The sequence below is a fragment of the Cricetulus griseus genome, chromosome 3, assembly GCF_003668045.3.
Source record: "Cricetulus griseus strain 17A/GY chromosome 3, alternate assembly CriGri-PICRH-1.0, whole genome shotgun sequence".
Classification (NCBI taxonomy): domain Eukaryota; kingdom Metazoa; phylum Chordata; class Mammalia; order Rodentia; family Cricetidae; genus Cricetulus; species Cricetulus griseus.
The window spans coordinates 60,838,940-60,853,202 of record NC_048596.1 but is presented as its reverse complement, the minus strand read 5'-3'; the positions used below and the strand labels follow the sequence as shown (position 1 = coordinate 60,853,202).

General features: G+C 46.9%; 1 protein-coding gene across 2 annotated transcripts; it reads left to right on the top strand.

Moving 5' to 3' along the window:
* Positions 1-3,515: 3,515 nt before the first annotated feature.
* Paox (polyamine oxidase) lies at positions 3,516-12,079 on the top strand. 2 transcript variants are annotated; one of them, XM_027409049.2, is made up of 7 exons: positions 3,545-3,981; positions 4,430-4,916; positions 5,532-5,731; positions 7,250-7,502; positions 8,993-9,105; positions 9,506-9,663; positions 11,729-12,079. In XM_027409049.2, the coding sequence occupies exons 1-7, from the start codon at positions 3,825-3,827 to the stop codon at positions 11,870-11,872; spliced, it is 1,512 nt and encodes a 503-aa protein (XP_027264850.1). In that variant the 5' UTR covers positions 3,545-3,824; the 3' UTR covers positions 11,873-12,079. The 2 variants fall into 2 exon arrangements, with proteins under 2 accessions (XP_027264851.1, XP_027264850.1); XM_027409050.2 differs by lacking the exons at positions 7,250-7,502; positions 9,506-9,663; positions 11,729-12,079 and having other exon boundaries at positions 3,516-3,981; positions 8,993-9,081.
* The last annotated feature ends 2,184 nt before the right edge of the window (positions 12,080-14,263 follow it).

Below are 14,263 nucleotides of genomic sequence, written 5' to 3'. Positions count from 1 at the left end.
TAAGGAAGGCCACTTTGGAAAACAGCCTGCCATTTGTCTCAAAAGTTAAAACAGCAAACCCACTCCTAGGTGCATACCCAAGAGAAATGAAAACAGCCTCACAGCAGCTTGTAGGTACATAAGCGGCATTAGCCACAAGGACCAAAAAGTGGAAATAGCCTAAATGCCCATCAAACATTTTATGTTTATATAATAGACACCTTAGATTTCTTTTAGGCCAGGGTCTTCTATATAACCCTTGCTGGCTTGGAATCTGCCTATCTTTGTCTCACAAATGCTGGCATTAAAGGCATGTGGTACCACACAGGGCTAGTGGATGCCTTTCAATATGTTAGGATGAATATATTGTGGAGACTGAAGGTATAGCTCAGTGGTAACATTATTGCCTAGCACACATAAATCCCCCCCCCCCCATATGGCATATATATGAAGAAAAGGAGTAAGTACTGATATACAGTGTAATGTGGAAAAACCTTGAAAGCATCATGACCAGTGACAGCCATACACAAAGGCTTCATTCTATCTAACTCTTTATATGAACCATCCAGAATAGGGTGATGAAAATATTTTGAACTTGGTGGTGGCTGTACAACTCTGCCAGTATGCTGAAAGCCACTGGCTTGTACACATCATTTGGGTGAAGTGCATGCAAATTCTATATTGTTAAGACTTTCTTTCAAAACAAAAATGAACAAGCCTGATTTGGTTAAGTAACATGGAAGGTGTCATCTGTGTTGTCAAATATGGCCCTCTTTCCTTCGGACAAGCATGTGACTGTATCTGCCAAGTTTCCAGACGTCTGTTTTTGAGTATGTGACTACCCCAGCTGCAGGGCAGCCTTTTGATTCAGACAATGGTGCTACATCTAGTAGACAAGAAACACTATTGTCCCTGACCTGTACCTCTACAGGCTCAAAGTGTTACTACCAGGCACTGTGCTCAAAGTTTTCATCTCAGGTTTCTTGTATCCCAAAGAAATTTACCATAGGAACTGGTAAGTGAAAATAGATGTATTTGAGACTCTGCCTCTCCCGTAGCAGGGTTACAATTGTACAGGAAAGGCCAGGCATGGTGGGGCACACAGAAACCCATGAGGGAAGTTAGGAAGGAGGGTCAGGAGTTCAAGATTAGTTTTGCCTACATAGCAAGTTTAAGGCTAGCCTGGACTATATGAGCCCTCCCTTTTAGTCCGTTCCAAACAAACAAACAAACAAACAAACAAACAAAAAACCCATTGTTTTAAAGAAAAGATGAAAGAGAAGTCAGAAAGCATACACAATAACTGAGCCTATCCAGTCTGCTTGAAGGGAAGGACACTTGGGTCCCAGGCTGTTCCCTGTTAACAGAATTTTTTAAAGATCTCTTATTTATCTTTTAACAGCTTTATACATATAAATGATGTATCTTTTATATCAATCCCCAACTCTCTTCCACACTCCCCAAACACCTTCCCTTTCACGGCCCCGCCTCCTTTTTGTAATCCACTGTGTCCAATTAATGCTGCCTGTTTAGAATGTTGCTAGATCTTGGCTTAACTCTTTCATAGGGCATCCTTGCTGCAGCAGTTCACGAATACAGTGGCCATGTCACATCCAGTAGATAGTATTTCATAGCACTCCTCTCCATCCTCTGGTTGTTATATTTATTTTTTATTTTAAAATATATATTAGTTTTTAATTTATTTGTGTATGTATACCATGCCTGCATGGGTGCCCATAGAGGCTGGAAGGTGGAGCTGGATCCCTGCAGCTGGAGTTACAGGTACTTGTGAACCTCCTGATGTGGGTGCTGGGCTGGGAACTGAACTCCAGTCCTCTGGAAGAGCAATATATGATCTCTCAACTCCAGGGCTCTTATATTCTTTTCCTTCCCTCTCCTTGATGTTTCCTGAACCTTGTGTGTGTGTGTGTGGGTGGGTGGGGTATGATACAGATGCTCCATTCAATGTTGCCACCTATTCTCAGCACTTGGGCTAGTTGTGAGTCTCTGCATTAATTGCTGCCCACTGCAGAAGCAGCATCTCTGGCCAAGGTCGAGAGCAGCACCAATCTGTGGGTAAAACCTTAAACATAAGCTGGGGGTGGTGGTGCACACCTTTACTCCCAGCACTCAGGAGGCAGAGGCAGGTGGATCTCTGTGAGTCCAGCCTGGTCTACAGAGTAAGTTCCAGGACAGCTAGAGCTACTCTGAGAAACCTGTCTCAAAAACAAAACAAAACAAAACAAAAACCCAAACCAATCAACCTAACAACAGCAAAACAAAAACCAAAAACACCACCAACAACAATAAAAACCCACACCAAAAAATCCCCAAACACAAACAGTTAGAAGGCAGTTTGACAACATATGATTTAGCAAAACGGAAGGGCTCAAGACCTCCTAAACTTTAGATCTTGTTTACGGTAACAAGCATGAATTCCCTCCTTTGGAGCAGATCTTTAATCTAGTTGGTTATCTTTATAACCTGTGTGCTCCCATTGGGCCAGTGGACACATCTTACTTGGCAGGCCAGTATTGTAGTATGTGTAATACCGCTGATGATTTTTCTCCTACAGTAGCATGTGTATCAACTTTTGGCACTATGAAAACTAGCTAGCAGGAATGAAGTTTTTGTGTTAGTTCCAATTTGGTTTTCTATGTCCCATAAAACCAAGTTGTTAACAGAAGTTTTAAGACTGGGTAGAGAAAAATGGTGGGTACTAAAGCCTGGCATTTTGGGTGAACCAGGCCTAGTAGAGTTCTTTGCCTCTAGGTCCATTTCTTTGATAGCTGTAGGGTAGGATGCCTTTGGTATCTTTTCTTTGGAAGTCAGCTTCAGCTTCCAACTCCCAAGATCCCGTTAAACACACTAACTTTGCAAGTGAACAAGGGTGATATTCTAATAGCTGAGTGAAGGGCACATGGCTCCTGCTCTTTAGAATGTACCTCCTCCAGAAAGGGATTCATGCATAGGATCACGACTCCCATCTGTGCCAGAGCCGTCGCCCCTTCTCTACATACAATCAGTGCGTTTGTGGTATAACCTCTCCTTGCTCTGAGTGTGTGGATCCAGTGAGTGGGGCGAAGCCAATTTTGACCCTCAGCCTGTGAGTGCTGCTCTAGTGGAGCTTGGCCAAAGCAGTGTTCTCAGCTTTCAGGATCCCTGTCTTAATGCTTTGAGTAAGCATGGGAGTCCAGGACTACACATCTCCTAAGCAGGTTCCACTGTGAGCCAATACTCCAGTGGAAAGGAGACTAGAGCTATGGCGCACTCCCTGCCTTTTTGTTTTCTATTATTATTATTATTATTATTATTATTATTATTATTATTATTATTATTATTATTATATTTTTAAGTTTTAGTACTCTCTGTTTACACAGTCCAGGAAGGTTGCCTCCCAGGATGTATGCCCCTGGAAGGCCAAGTACCTCTGTGGGGATGCTGGCTGACATTGTCCACACCCACACTCCTCGTAAGGCGACTGTGGGCGGTCCTAAATACGAGAGAGAGGCGCGGCTCAGAGCACCTGGAGCTGGAGCGCATCCGGGAGCCACGAACGTACGTGGAGGATACAGTGCTGACACAGTGCAGGCCGCGGGACATGCACCTCCCTCTCCTCCGATCCAGTTCCGAATGTTCATCGAAGGCTGCCCGGACCTCTCGGGCCTTCCGCCTGGCCCCTCCGACTGCCCATAGGCCCGGCTCCTCGCCCCACCTCCAGCCCCACGCACCCTCTCTCACTCCTTTCCTACTTAGCTCCACCTTCTTCCCCGCCTCTGGCCCCGCCCGCCCGCCTCCGTGGGGCAGCCTAGGGTCACCGGTCGCTGGAAGACCCTGAGCAAGCTATGGCGTCCGGCGGCCCGCGGGTGCTGGTGGTGGGCGGCGGCATCGCGGGGCTGGGCGCTGCGCAGAGACTCTGCCGCCACCCGGCTGCTCCACACCTGCGGGTCCTGGAGGCCACCGCCGGCGCCGGGGGCCGCATCCGCTCGGAACGCTACTTCGGTAACCGCCCCTTGGGCCCCTTGAGCGACCCCAGACCCCATCCGACTGATCCAGGAAGCCTTTTCCGGCTCCTCCGGTAAAGGAACACACACCCACGTTCACCGGGCCCCGAAAGTCAACTTCCCAAAGTTAGGAGAGGACACTACAGGGAAGGCAACCTAGGGTCCTGCAGTTTCCTTGCTCAGACCTGGGGGTTCCTCTCGGGTTCTCTTTAAGTGTCCTTCGAAGCCTATACAGGCTTACTTGCCCCTCCCCAGGAGTTCCCTAAGTCTGTTCTGACCAAGCCTTGCCTTTGGGAACCACTTGACCCTGAGGGACAGGTCCTGGTATACAACGGGACCGTGTGACTCTCTAGACGTTCTCGAGAGTATGCTTGGGAAAGGGTGGGGCCGATTTTTTCTGGGGAGGGAGCTTCCAGGTAGCATTTCCTGTACCCTCCTGTACCTAGGTGGTGTAGTGGAGCTGGGTGCACACTGGATCCATGGGCCCTCCCAGGGCAATCCTGTCTTCCAGCTGGCTGCGGAGTTCGGGCTCCTGGGGGAGAAAGAGTTATCAGAGGAGAACCAGCTGGTGGAGACAGGAGGGCACGTGGCCCTGCCTTCCGTGAGCTGGACCAGTTCTGGAACACGTGTGAGCCTGGAGGTGGTGACAGAGATGGCTAATCTGTTCTATGGACTGATAGACCAGACCCGAGAGTTCCTGAATGCAACTGAGACTCCAGTGGCCAGCGTTGGAGAGTTCCTCAAGAAGGAGATAAGTCAGCAGGTGGCTAACTGGACCGAGGATGAGGACACTAAGAAGCTCAAGCTGGCTATCCTGAACACCTTTTTCAACATAGAATGTTGCGTGAGCGGCACCCACAGCATGGACCTGGTGGCCCTTGCACCGTTTGGGGAGTATACAGTGTTACCGGGGCTGGATTGCACCTTTGTTGGGTATGGGCCACAGTCCTGTCAGTTCTTCCCATCCTGTTTGGGCAGAGGCACTAGACTGGAGAAAGGAGGGAAAAAGGGAGAGAGGAGGCTCGGAGTGGGGCAGGTGAGGGCACTGCCCTCCCCATTCAGAGAAAACGGTTGCTTTTTCTCCTAGCGTTGTTTGTTTAAGCAAGAATATTTCTAAGAAATTGAGAGGAAATATCTTAAATGCTCATTTCTTCTGATTTTCCTGGGGCCTCTCATGTGCTGGGTGTTACACAGGGGCTTCAGGTGCAGAGGAGCCCAGGGCTGCTCCCAACCCCCATCAAGCTTAAGGCTTCAGCTAATAGGCATTTGTGACTCAGGAAGTGCACAAACATAGGGCTACTGTGGTAGTGGGGAGCTCTAATTCTCATGTGACCTAGTCAGTTTTGTGACCCTCATTAGCCAAAAGGTAGATGCTAATGGTCCTGAGTTTTAAAGGGTCGCTCCACTTCCAGGCAGTCTTCCCCTGCCCCTCTTTCTGGTTTTGAGTGATGCTTCCATTGAGGCTGGTGGCATCTTGAATGGCTTATTTCTGCCAGAGTTACCCTTCCGGGGCCTGGTTCACCACACATCAACTTCTGTCTCTCTTAGTGGTTACCAAGGACTTACCGACTGCATACTGGCTTCCTTGCCCAAGGATTCGATGGTTTTTGACAAGCCGGTGAAGACCATTCACTGGAATGGGTCCTTCCAGGAGGCTGCTTTTCCAGGGGAGACCTTCCCAGTGTTGGTGGAATGTGAAGATGGTACCCGCCTGCCCGCCCATCATGTCATCGTCACCGTGCCCTTAGGTAGAACTCACTTTTTCTGAACAAGCTTTCTGTCTATATCCCTGTCTCAGGCACCAATGGCCTCTAGTTTTTCTTGTCCTCACTTGGCTCTGGGTGTTTGCTGAACCGCTGAGTTCATTCTTCTCATTCTAAGGATTTTCAGATGACTGGAAGTACTCTATTATATTTTGTAGCAGATGTAGCCCTCCTGCCTGCCTCAGAGTCCTGGGTGCTGGAGTTACAGGCATGAGCTGCCAGGCCTGGCTAATACTTTCTTGTAGAGAGATGCCATTACTAATAAATACCGGTGGAAGTTTAGTAGTTCTCACTTCCCTGTTTCACATGGTGTTTACATGTAAATTTCAAAGTGCTCATCTGTGGCTACATCTTTATAGATTGAGGAGTGATTTGTTCTTGAAGATCTAGATAGAAGGACTCTACTTCTCTCCCCATGCTCACTGTGTATGGGGAAATTGTCCCTGTCATGGGCCTGGTTATGGCCTTGCTGGCTTCCTGTTGTACTGATTTTCTTCCTTCCTTTTTTTTTTTTTTAGTTTTAATATTTTATTTTGAGACAGGGCTCACCATGTATGTAGCCCTGAATGGCCTGGAACTCACTGTGTAAACCAGGGTGGTGTCAAACTCAGAGATGCACTTATTTATGCCTTCCAAGTGCTGGAATTAAAGGCCTTGTCCTTCCTTTCTTACTGGCTGCAAGCAAATGTTCTCTCTTGTGTTTGACTTTGTTGGTTGTGTGACTCTGGACTTTTTTTTTTCCTACTTAGGCTCATCTAAGTGTATTCAGTGTTAGTTTGCTTGCATGTATGAGGCACAAGGTTCAATTTCTTGCACAGTAAAGGGCAAAACAAGCCTTCTGGATGCAATGAGTGTGATGACTACTACAGACTGACGCTGAGTGGTGTGACTGGCAGTTAGAAGAGAAGGTCAGGAGTGAGATGTCTCCACAGAGTCCTACTTAACTGTCCCTCTGTGACAGAGGAGTCTGTAGTATCCCTCTGGTATTTGGTATTTGGTCCTGATGGTCCAGCCTTTGGAATTTGTCTCAGGGACATGAATGAGATGTTTAGAAGTCCTTTGTACAATCAGGTCAGGTTCCTGTTGATGTAGATTCTAGTTAAATCCCTTCCTGCCTGCCTCTCCATTCTGAGCCTTCTTTTTTAAAGATTTTATTTATTTATTGTGTATAAAATGCTTGCATGTATGCCTGCAGGCCAGAAGAGGGCAATAGATCTCATTATAGATGATTTGTGAGCCACCATGTGGTTGCTGGGAATTGAACTCAGGACCTCTGGATGAGCAGCCTGTGCTCTTAACATCTGAGCCATCTCTCTAGCCCTCCATTTTTTGTTTTTTTAAAGCAGGGTCTTCCGATATAGCTCTTGCTGTCCTAGAACTCACTATGTAGATCATGTTGGCGTCTAACTCACAGAGATCGTCCTGCCTCTGCCTCCCGAGTGCTGGGATTAAAGACATGTACCACAAGACCTATCTTAAATCACATCCAATTCTGAATTGCAGGTTTTCTCAAAGAACATCAAGATACCTTCTTTGAGCCACCACTGCCTGCCAAAAAGGCAGAAGTCATCAGAAAAATAGGCTTTGGTACCAACAACAAAATATTTTTGGAGTTTGAGGAGCCCTTCTGGGAGCCCGACTGCAAGTTCATCCAGGTGGTGTGGGAGGACACATCACCCCTACAGGACACAACCCTCTCACTCCAAGACACTTGGTTCAAGAAGCTCATTGGCTTTTTGGTCCTGCCTCCTTTTGAGTATGTATACATTGAGGAGCTCTTGGGAAGCTTTCTCCTGCTCACAAATCTTGGTCTGTTGGAGGACACAGTTGTGTTTAGTTCATTGCCAGTGTTTCTGAGGGTTTCACTGGAGAAGGGACAGGTAGATAAAGATTAATGTAAATGAATGCAGAAGCAGCTGAGACTCCTGTATCTTCTACTAGGTCAAACAGCAAGGGTCAGAGAAGGAGAAAGCCTCTGTACACCTTACCTCCTTAGCATCTCAGCAGACAAGAGAACAATTTCCTGTTTTTGAGTATATCCTGTTTCTGCACAGCTACCTCACTTCCTGTCAGTCTATACAGACCTCCAGACCTCTATGGTTAGCTAGTGGCAAGCTCCATTCTCTGACCCTCAGACAGGCTTTATTTGTACAAGCAAGATATCACCACAATAAGCAGAACTCTGCCACCTTTTTAATTCAGTTTGTTTGAGAAAATATGCCTCCTCTGCCATGTATGTATGTATATATGTGTGTATGCTTACTATGTGTGGAGGCCAGATGCTGAATTCAGGGATCTTTCTCTATCACTCTCTACCTCGTTTCTCAAGACAGGGTCTCTCACTGAGCCTATAGCTCAGTCACTGGCTTTTACCTCCACAATTTGTGTCATTCAGAAAATGTTGGTTCATGTAGTAATATCAAAAGTTAAATTTGCTGGGCAGTGGTGGCACACGCCTTTAATCCCAGCACTCAGGAGGCAGAGGCAGGTAGAGTTCTGTGAGTTCGAGACCAGCCTGGTCTACAGTAAGAGCGAGTTCCAGGACAGCCTCCAAAGCCACAGAGAAACCCTGTCTGGGGGGGGGGGTTAAATTCATCAATATTACCACGGATATCTGAAGACTGTCAAGAGTGTGAAGCTGTTAAACTGTTGGTGACATATACAATTTTGCTGAAATTCTGGGTTTTGCTTGAGAGCTTAAATTTCATTGTTATCAATATATACTGTGTACTTTTTCCCTGAGAAAATATCTGCTCAGTATCGTGGTTGACTAGGTGTCCTTATAGGTAAAGAAGAGGTGTGCAAAGGAAGTGCTAGGCCAGTTGGCCCCAGACTCACAGACGGCACCCCAAAATTTCTTCATGTCTCTTCTCATTTCTTCACACAGACATAGAAAAATGCACTCAAGGGCTAAAATTTAATAAAATCAGTCACTTTACTATTTCATCTAGGACTTTTTTGAGTGAAATCAGCTTACCCCTCCCTCCCAAAATGTGCATGATGGTGAAGAACACAGAGCCTACTGTTGTGGCTTGTTGAGACTTCCATTCTCTGAGGGACATTTTACCTGCTCTTCTCTTGCACATTGGTTCAAGTGACAAAGTGGAAACAGCACATGCGGCCTTAGTGTTGTGAAAATAGCTGAGTCCCTGGGAGAGTCCTGGGGGCTTATTCTGGGTGGTGCTGGCGCTGGCCCTGGCCCTGGCCCTGGCATATTGAGTTGTCTCCATCTTTCTGTGCCTGCAGGTCTTCACATGTGCTCTGTGGGTTTATTGCTGGGCTCGAGTCGGAGTTTATGGAGACTTTGTCGGATGAAGAAGTGCTTCTGTCTCTAATGCAAGTACTTCGGAGAGTGACAGGTATGTCCCAGCAATACATTCTTATTGGCCAGTCTCTAAACAGGAAGTAAACTCAGAATAGAGAAGAATGAATTCTGCTCTGTATATTTCCAAGACAGCCTTCTTCCTGGGCAGTGGGCTAGTAATGGTTTGCAAACACTCCCTAATTTTATTTTCTAAAATCTTCTACCCAAAATACACGCAGTTGTCCCTAGTTAGGTGCTTTCCGCTAGGGAAACTGAGGTTCAGAAGGGTGGGTAGTTCACTTTCACCAGGCATCTCATGGTATTGTTGAGCTGTCCCTGTGTGGTGCTGGCAGAGCAGCTGAGACAGGATGCCTCTTAGGAAAACACACACTGGCTTGGTTTTCTTCCAGGTTAGGGAGAATTCTGGGTTAACACGCCATATCTCTTTGTTTCAGGAAACCCACAATTGCCAGCAGCCAAGAGCGTGCTGAGGTCTCGTTGGCACAGTGCCCCATATACCCGAGGTTCCTACAGCTATGTGGCTGTTGGCAGCACTGGTGATGACCTAGATCTGTTGGCTCAGCCCCTCCCTGCTGATGGAACTGGTACCCAGGTATAGTGACCTGCCTTGGTGTGAGGCACTAGGGATCCTGCTGCTAACTAAGGCCTAAAGATGATGTGGTGTGAGTAATGGGTGGGGCAGGGATCTCAAAGAGTCAGAGCCATTTTTTTTTTGTTTGTTTGTTTTGAAAATAAGAGTAATTTAGCCACACAGCCCCTCCCATTGCCAACAAGATAGGCCAGAAGGTCAAACACAGTGAGAGCAAGCAAGAAGCAGAGGCTCGTGGGAAAACCAAAAATGTGTGTGAGAAATCAGAACCCTCAGCCAGCAAGGTCCAGAACAGTGTTGCTTCCCTTGTCAAAAGGAAGACAGCAGCCATGGCCCACACTGAGACAGTTGTTTAGGGGGCTAGGAGGGTACACAGACCAAAGCACCTCTCCCTCCCCAGGGCATGGGACACCCAGGATCAGGAAAACAAAGACCCTTGAGAACCCCAAAAGGCCTGGGTTACCCCCCAAGACTTCATCCAAAGCTTCCAGCAAGAAGGCTGAGGCTGGTAACTAGGGCCAGGTTTGAGGAGATGGCAACTTGGAGATTTTATTCCCTAACTGTCACAATGTTTTTGTTTGTTTGTTTGTTTGTTTGTTTTGTTTTGTTTTATTGAGGCAGGGTTTCTCTGTGTAGCTTTGGAGGCTGTCCTGGCACTCGCTCTAGAGACCAGGCTGGCCTCGAACAGAGATCCGACTGCCTCTGCCTCTCAAGAGCTGGGATTAAAGGCATGCGCCACCAACACCCGGCCAGGGGCCCTTCTTGCAAACACAACATTCAATTAACTAGAACATGCCAGTGTGTCAACCCTGTGAGAGATGACAGCTGCTCCTGCCAGGTGGGGGAAGCAGGTCCCCTGGTTGCCATGTGGGTCAAGGGTTCTCTCTTAGTCACTTGGGCTTAAAGGTGCTGGGATTAAAGGCGTGCACCACCAACGCCTGGCTCCTGTCACAATGTTTAATCATAATTTATCAATAAAGTCTTCTTTCTGTTCACATATTAAAAAAAAAGAAAATAAGAAAGTAACTTAAAATTGAATGTGCTGGCATACACTCATAATCTCAGGAGGCAGAGGCAGGAGGACTATTGGGAATCCACAGCCAGTCTGGTCTATAGAACAAGTTATGGGCCAGCCAAGGCTAGTAAGATGATGTATGTCTCAACAAACTCAAATCCAAATGAAAAACTTAAAATGTGTTATTCATATCAGGTTCACACATGCCCATGGCTTAAGGGATTTTACAGCGCTGGCTACAGAAATAAAATGAAACAAAAGTAGCTGGTGGGAACAACCATCTTCTCCCCAGACTATGCTTCCAGCTGCTTTATTCCTTTTTCTTCTGTATTGGGGATGAAGCCCTGAGCATGCCAGGCAAACACTGTACCACTTATTGACACCCCCCCCATAGCTCTCCATCTGATTCTAATATTGAAAACACATGTTCACACTGTCACTTTAAGACATTTAGGTGGGCATGGTGGCTTATGCCTCTGTAATCCCAGCTAGAAAGATCTCTACAGGTTCTAGGCTAGCCTGGTAAATGAAGTGAGATTCAAGCCAGCCAGAGCCACATAGTGAGACCCTGTTTCAAAACAATTATGGAAGTTATCAATTGTAGAGAGTAGGTGGAGCAGCAGGTACTCGACCCCCAGCAGGGTCTGCCCACCGTCCCTTAACTTACTGAGTATTCCTCCGTGCAGATATCTTGGTGTATATCTCCAAGACAGCTACTCAGTATCACCTGGTATTCACAGTTCAGTTTTCCAGGTGTCTCATGGTCCCTGTCAGCTTGCTCATTGTCATGTCACTTTTAGTTGTAAGCAGTGACTTCTCACTACTGCATGGTGTATTAGGTTTAGTCCCACTCTACCATGGTAGTTCAGCAACTCTTCTGGTCATGGTTCAGGGTCCTACCACCTGAGCATCTCTTAGTACTCATACCTGCCTGGCATGGGCAATGATGTCTACTGCACATTTGCAGATGAATAGACAGGGGCTCTGTTTTCTGCGTTTTTCTCCACAGCTGTCCCACCTGCATCCCTGTTCTAATTTGGTCTTTTTCTGCAGCTCCAGATACTCTTCGCTGGGGAAGCCACACATCGGGCATTTTATTCCACCACACATGGGGCCCTCCTGTCTGGCTGGAGGGAAGCCGATCGCCTCATTGATCTGTGGGACTCACAGGTACAGCAGCCCCGGCCTAGGCTGTGAATATCTGCAGCTCTGCTCTATCATGTGGGCTGACCAAGCTCCTCTGTTGGATACGTGGTTTTCAGGCTGGTCTGAGGTTTTGGGATCTTACTGGTAGCTTTAATTTTGGGAAACTGGTCTCATTTCTCATAACATTTGCAGGAGTCTGGCTTGGTCTGATCATGGATGTCCCTCTGTGTTGTCGCACACATAAAACAGTTACCACCACCTGTGTCTAGAGTCCTTCTCATACTACATCCAGTTCTTATCCAGTTCCCACCCAAGTCCAGGTCCTGTCTGCACCTTCTATCCCCAGTTCATGGCTTTCCCCTGTGGGTTCTTTGGGCCTTAGGGTTTGTGGTTACCCTTTGTCCTGTTTTTGAAGGTGTTTCCAGGGTTCCCACTGCTGTTTTTCAGGACCACAGTATGGCTAATGAACCTCCCTTTGATCATTGATGGATCTGTGTCAGGTACCCTAGAAGGGTGTGTTGGATGAATGTGTAGAACTGAGAAGACTGAGTGGGACAGGGAGTGGCATCCTATTCTGGCCTGTCTTTGGGTTTTTTTGGAGGTGAAGAAAAAAAAAAAACCCAAACACATTTATAAAGATTATTGGGGGAGCAGGTTGGCCAAACACGGGGAGGGTATTGAGGAAACAGAATTTGGAGGTAGGGTTAGGAAGGGTGCTGGGGAACCAGGAGTGTTGGCGTAGATATGGGGAGTGTGTTGGGGAGCTAGGCAATGTTGGGTAGGCTTCTTGGATATTTTGCAGCCTGTCTCACTGCATCGTCCCAGCAGCAGCTCCAGGTCTGTTGCTCCTGTTACAAAGGAGACACAACACTTAATACTTATTAACTCCCCGTGCTGCACCTGTCAAAAGAGCTTCCACATCTCTGGATGGTGGAGCTGGAGAGGTTGGTGCAAGCACTGGGGTGGTGCTCCAGAAGGAGCTGTAGAAACTTGCTGAGACCCTTGTTCCACCCTTGCACAGCATGGCACTGTCACTGGCCTCAGGCTCTGGAAGGGCTGCCTGCAACCCTGCCTGGTTGTGTCAATTAGGCTTACATTACCAAAACAGCTCCCTGCTTGCCTGTTCACTCACAGTCCAGTCCAGCTCTGCTTGGCTCCTTTTGTCTTTGAGGTCTTCAAGGTTTGCCTTTCCCCCATCCCACCAGTCTGTCAGGAAGCATGTTACATCATCAAGAACACTTCCTGCTTTATGTCACCAGACTGTCCTTCATGGGACACCATGGAAGAAAGCCAACTCCAGTAGGTTTTTATGGTAGTCTATAGCCTGAGGACTATGAAAGAATACAGAGCCTTCAAGGGCAAAGATCATCGCTGTTGACACTCAGGGAGGCATTTCAGTTTTCACAGACAGAATCAGGTGACTATGTGGGAGAAACCGGCTTGCCAAGGAGGGAGGCCAGGAGATGCGAGTTGCTGGGAATGAGGCTCTTCCATTGGCCTGACATGCCTAGAGCTTTAAACTTAAAATGTGGGCACATTCTCCCCCTCTTTTGAGACAACATTTCACTCTGTAGTCCAGGCTGGCCTTGGACTTTTTATTCTTCCTCAGCCTCACAAGTGCTGGTGTGTGTGTGTGTGTGTGTGTGTGTTTTACCAGGGATTAAACCCAAGGCTTGCTGCATTCATTGAGTTACATGTCAGCCCTTTTATTTTGGGATAGGGTCTCTCTTAGGGTAGTGCTCTCCTGGTGTCACAGGCCTGTTGTACTAGGAGCAGCTGCATTTACATTTAATCTTGCATCAGTGAAGAACACTTCAGGTTCATTCTATTAATGGGATTATAGTCAGTACTTAGAACAGTTACATTAAAATGTATCGCACTTGAAAAGAAAATGAAGGCATTACATAGCTAAAACACTTGAAAGCTCTAAGAAAGGCCAAAGAACTGGTGGGGGGGGCAACTAAATTTCATTATATTGATTTATTATGAGGGAAAAATAAGACTTTTTAAAGACAGGGTCTTATGTAACCCAGGCCGGCTTTGAACTCCTGACCTTCTTGCTTCTATCTCACATGTGCTAGGGTTACTGGTGTGTCTGTAATACCTGGCTGAGACTTCTAATTTTAAGTTTTCTTTTTAGTTTTTGTAGAAAAGACTACAAAGTGAGATATTGTCTCAAAAGGAAAAAAGAGAAAAAAACTGCCCAGATTTTAAGTTTAAACTCCTAGCTTGTTAGGCCTATTCCCCACCGTGGAGGAACCCCATCCTTATTGCCAGCATCTCAAATCCTCCTGGCTTCTCTACAAAAACCTAGAATTTTGGGCATGCTAGGCAAGCCGTCATCCTCCAACTTGAAATATTTGGAATGTGGAGAAAAATCTCCAGATTGGGACTGGAGAGATGGCTTGGAGGTTAAGAATGTTGCTATTACAGAAGACTGAA

Excerpts from the sequence above, each read along its gene's own strand:
- Paox (XM_027409049.2), top strand. The coding sequence starts at position 3,825 with ATGGCGTCCGGCGGCCCGCGGGTGCTGGTGGTGGGCGGCGGCATCGCG. Across the intron at positions 4,917-5,531 it reads CTGGATTGCACCTTTGTTGG|TGGTTACCAAGGACTTACCG; the intron begins GTATGGGCCACA and ends TGTCTCTCTTAG. Across the intron at positions 9,664-11,728 it reads CTGATGGAACTGGTACCCAG|CTCCAGATACTCTTCGCTGG; the intron begins GTATAGTGACCT and ends CTTTTTCTGCAG.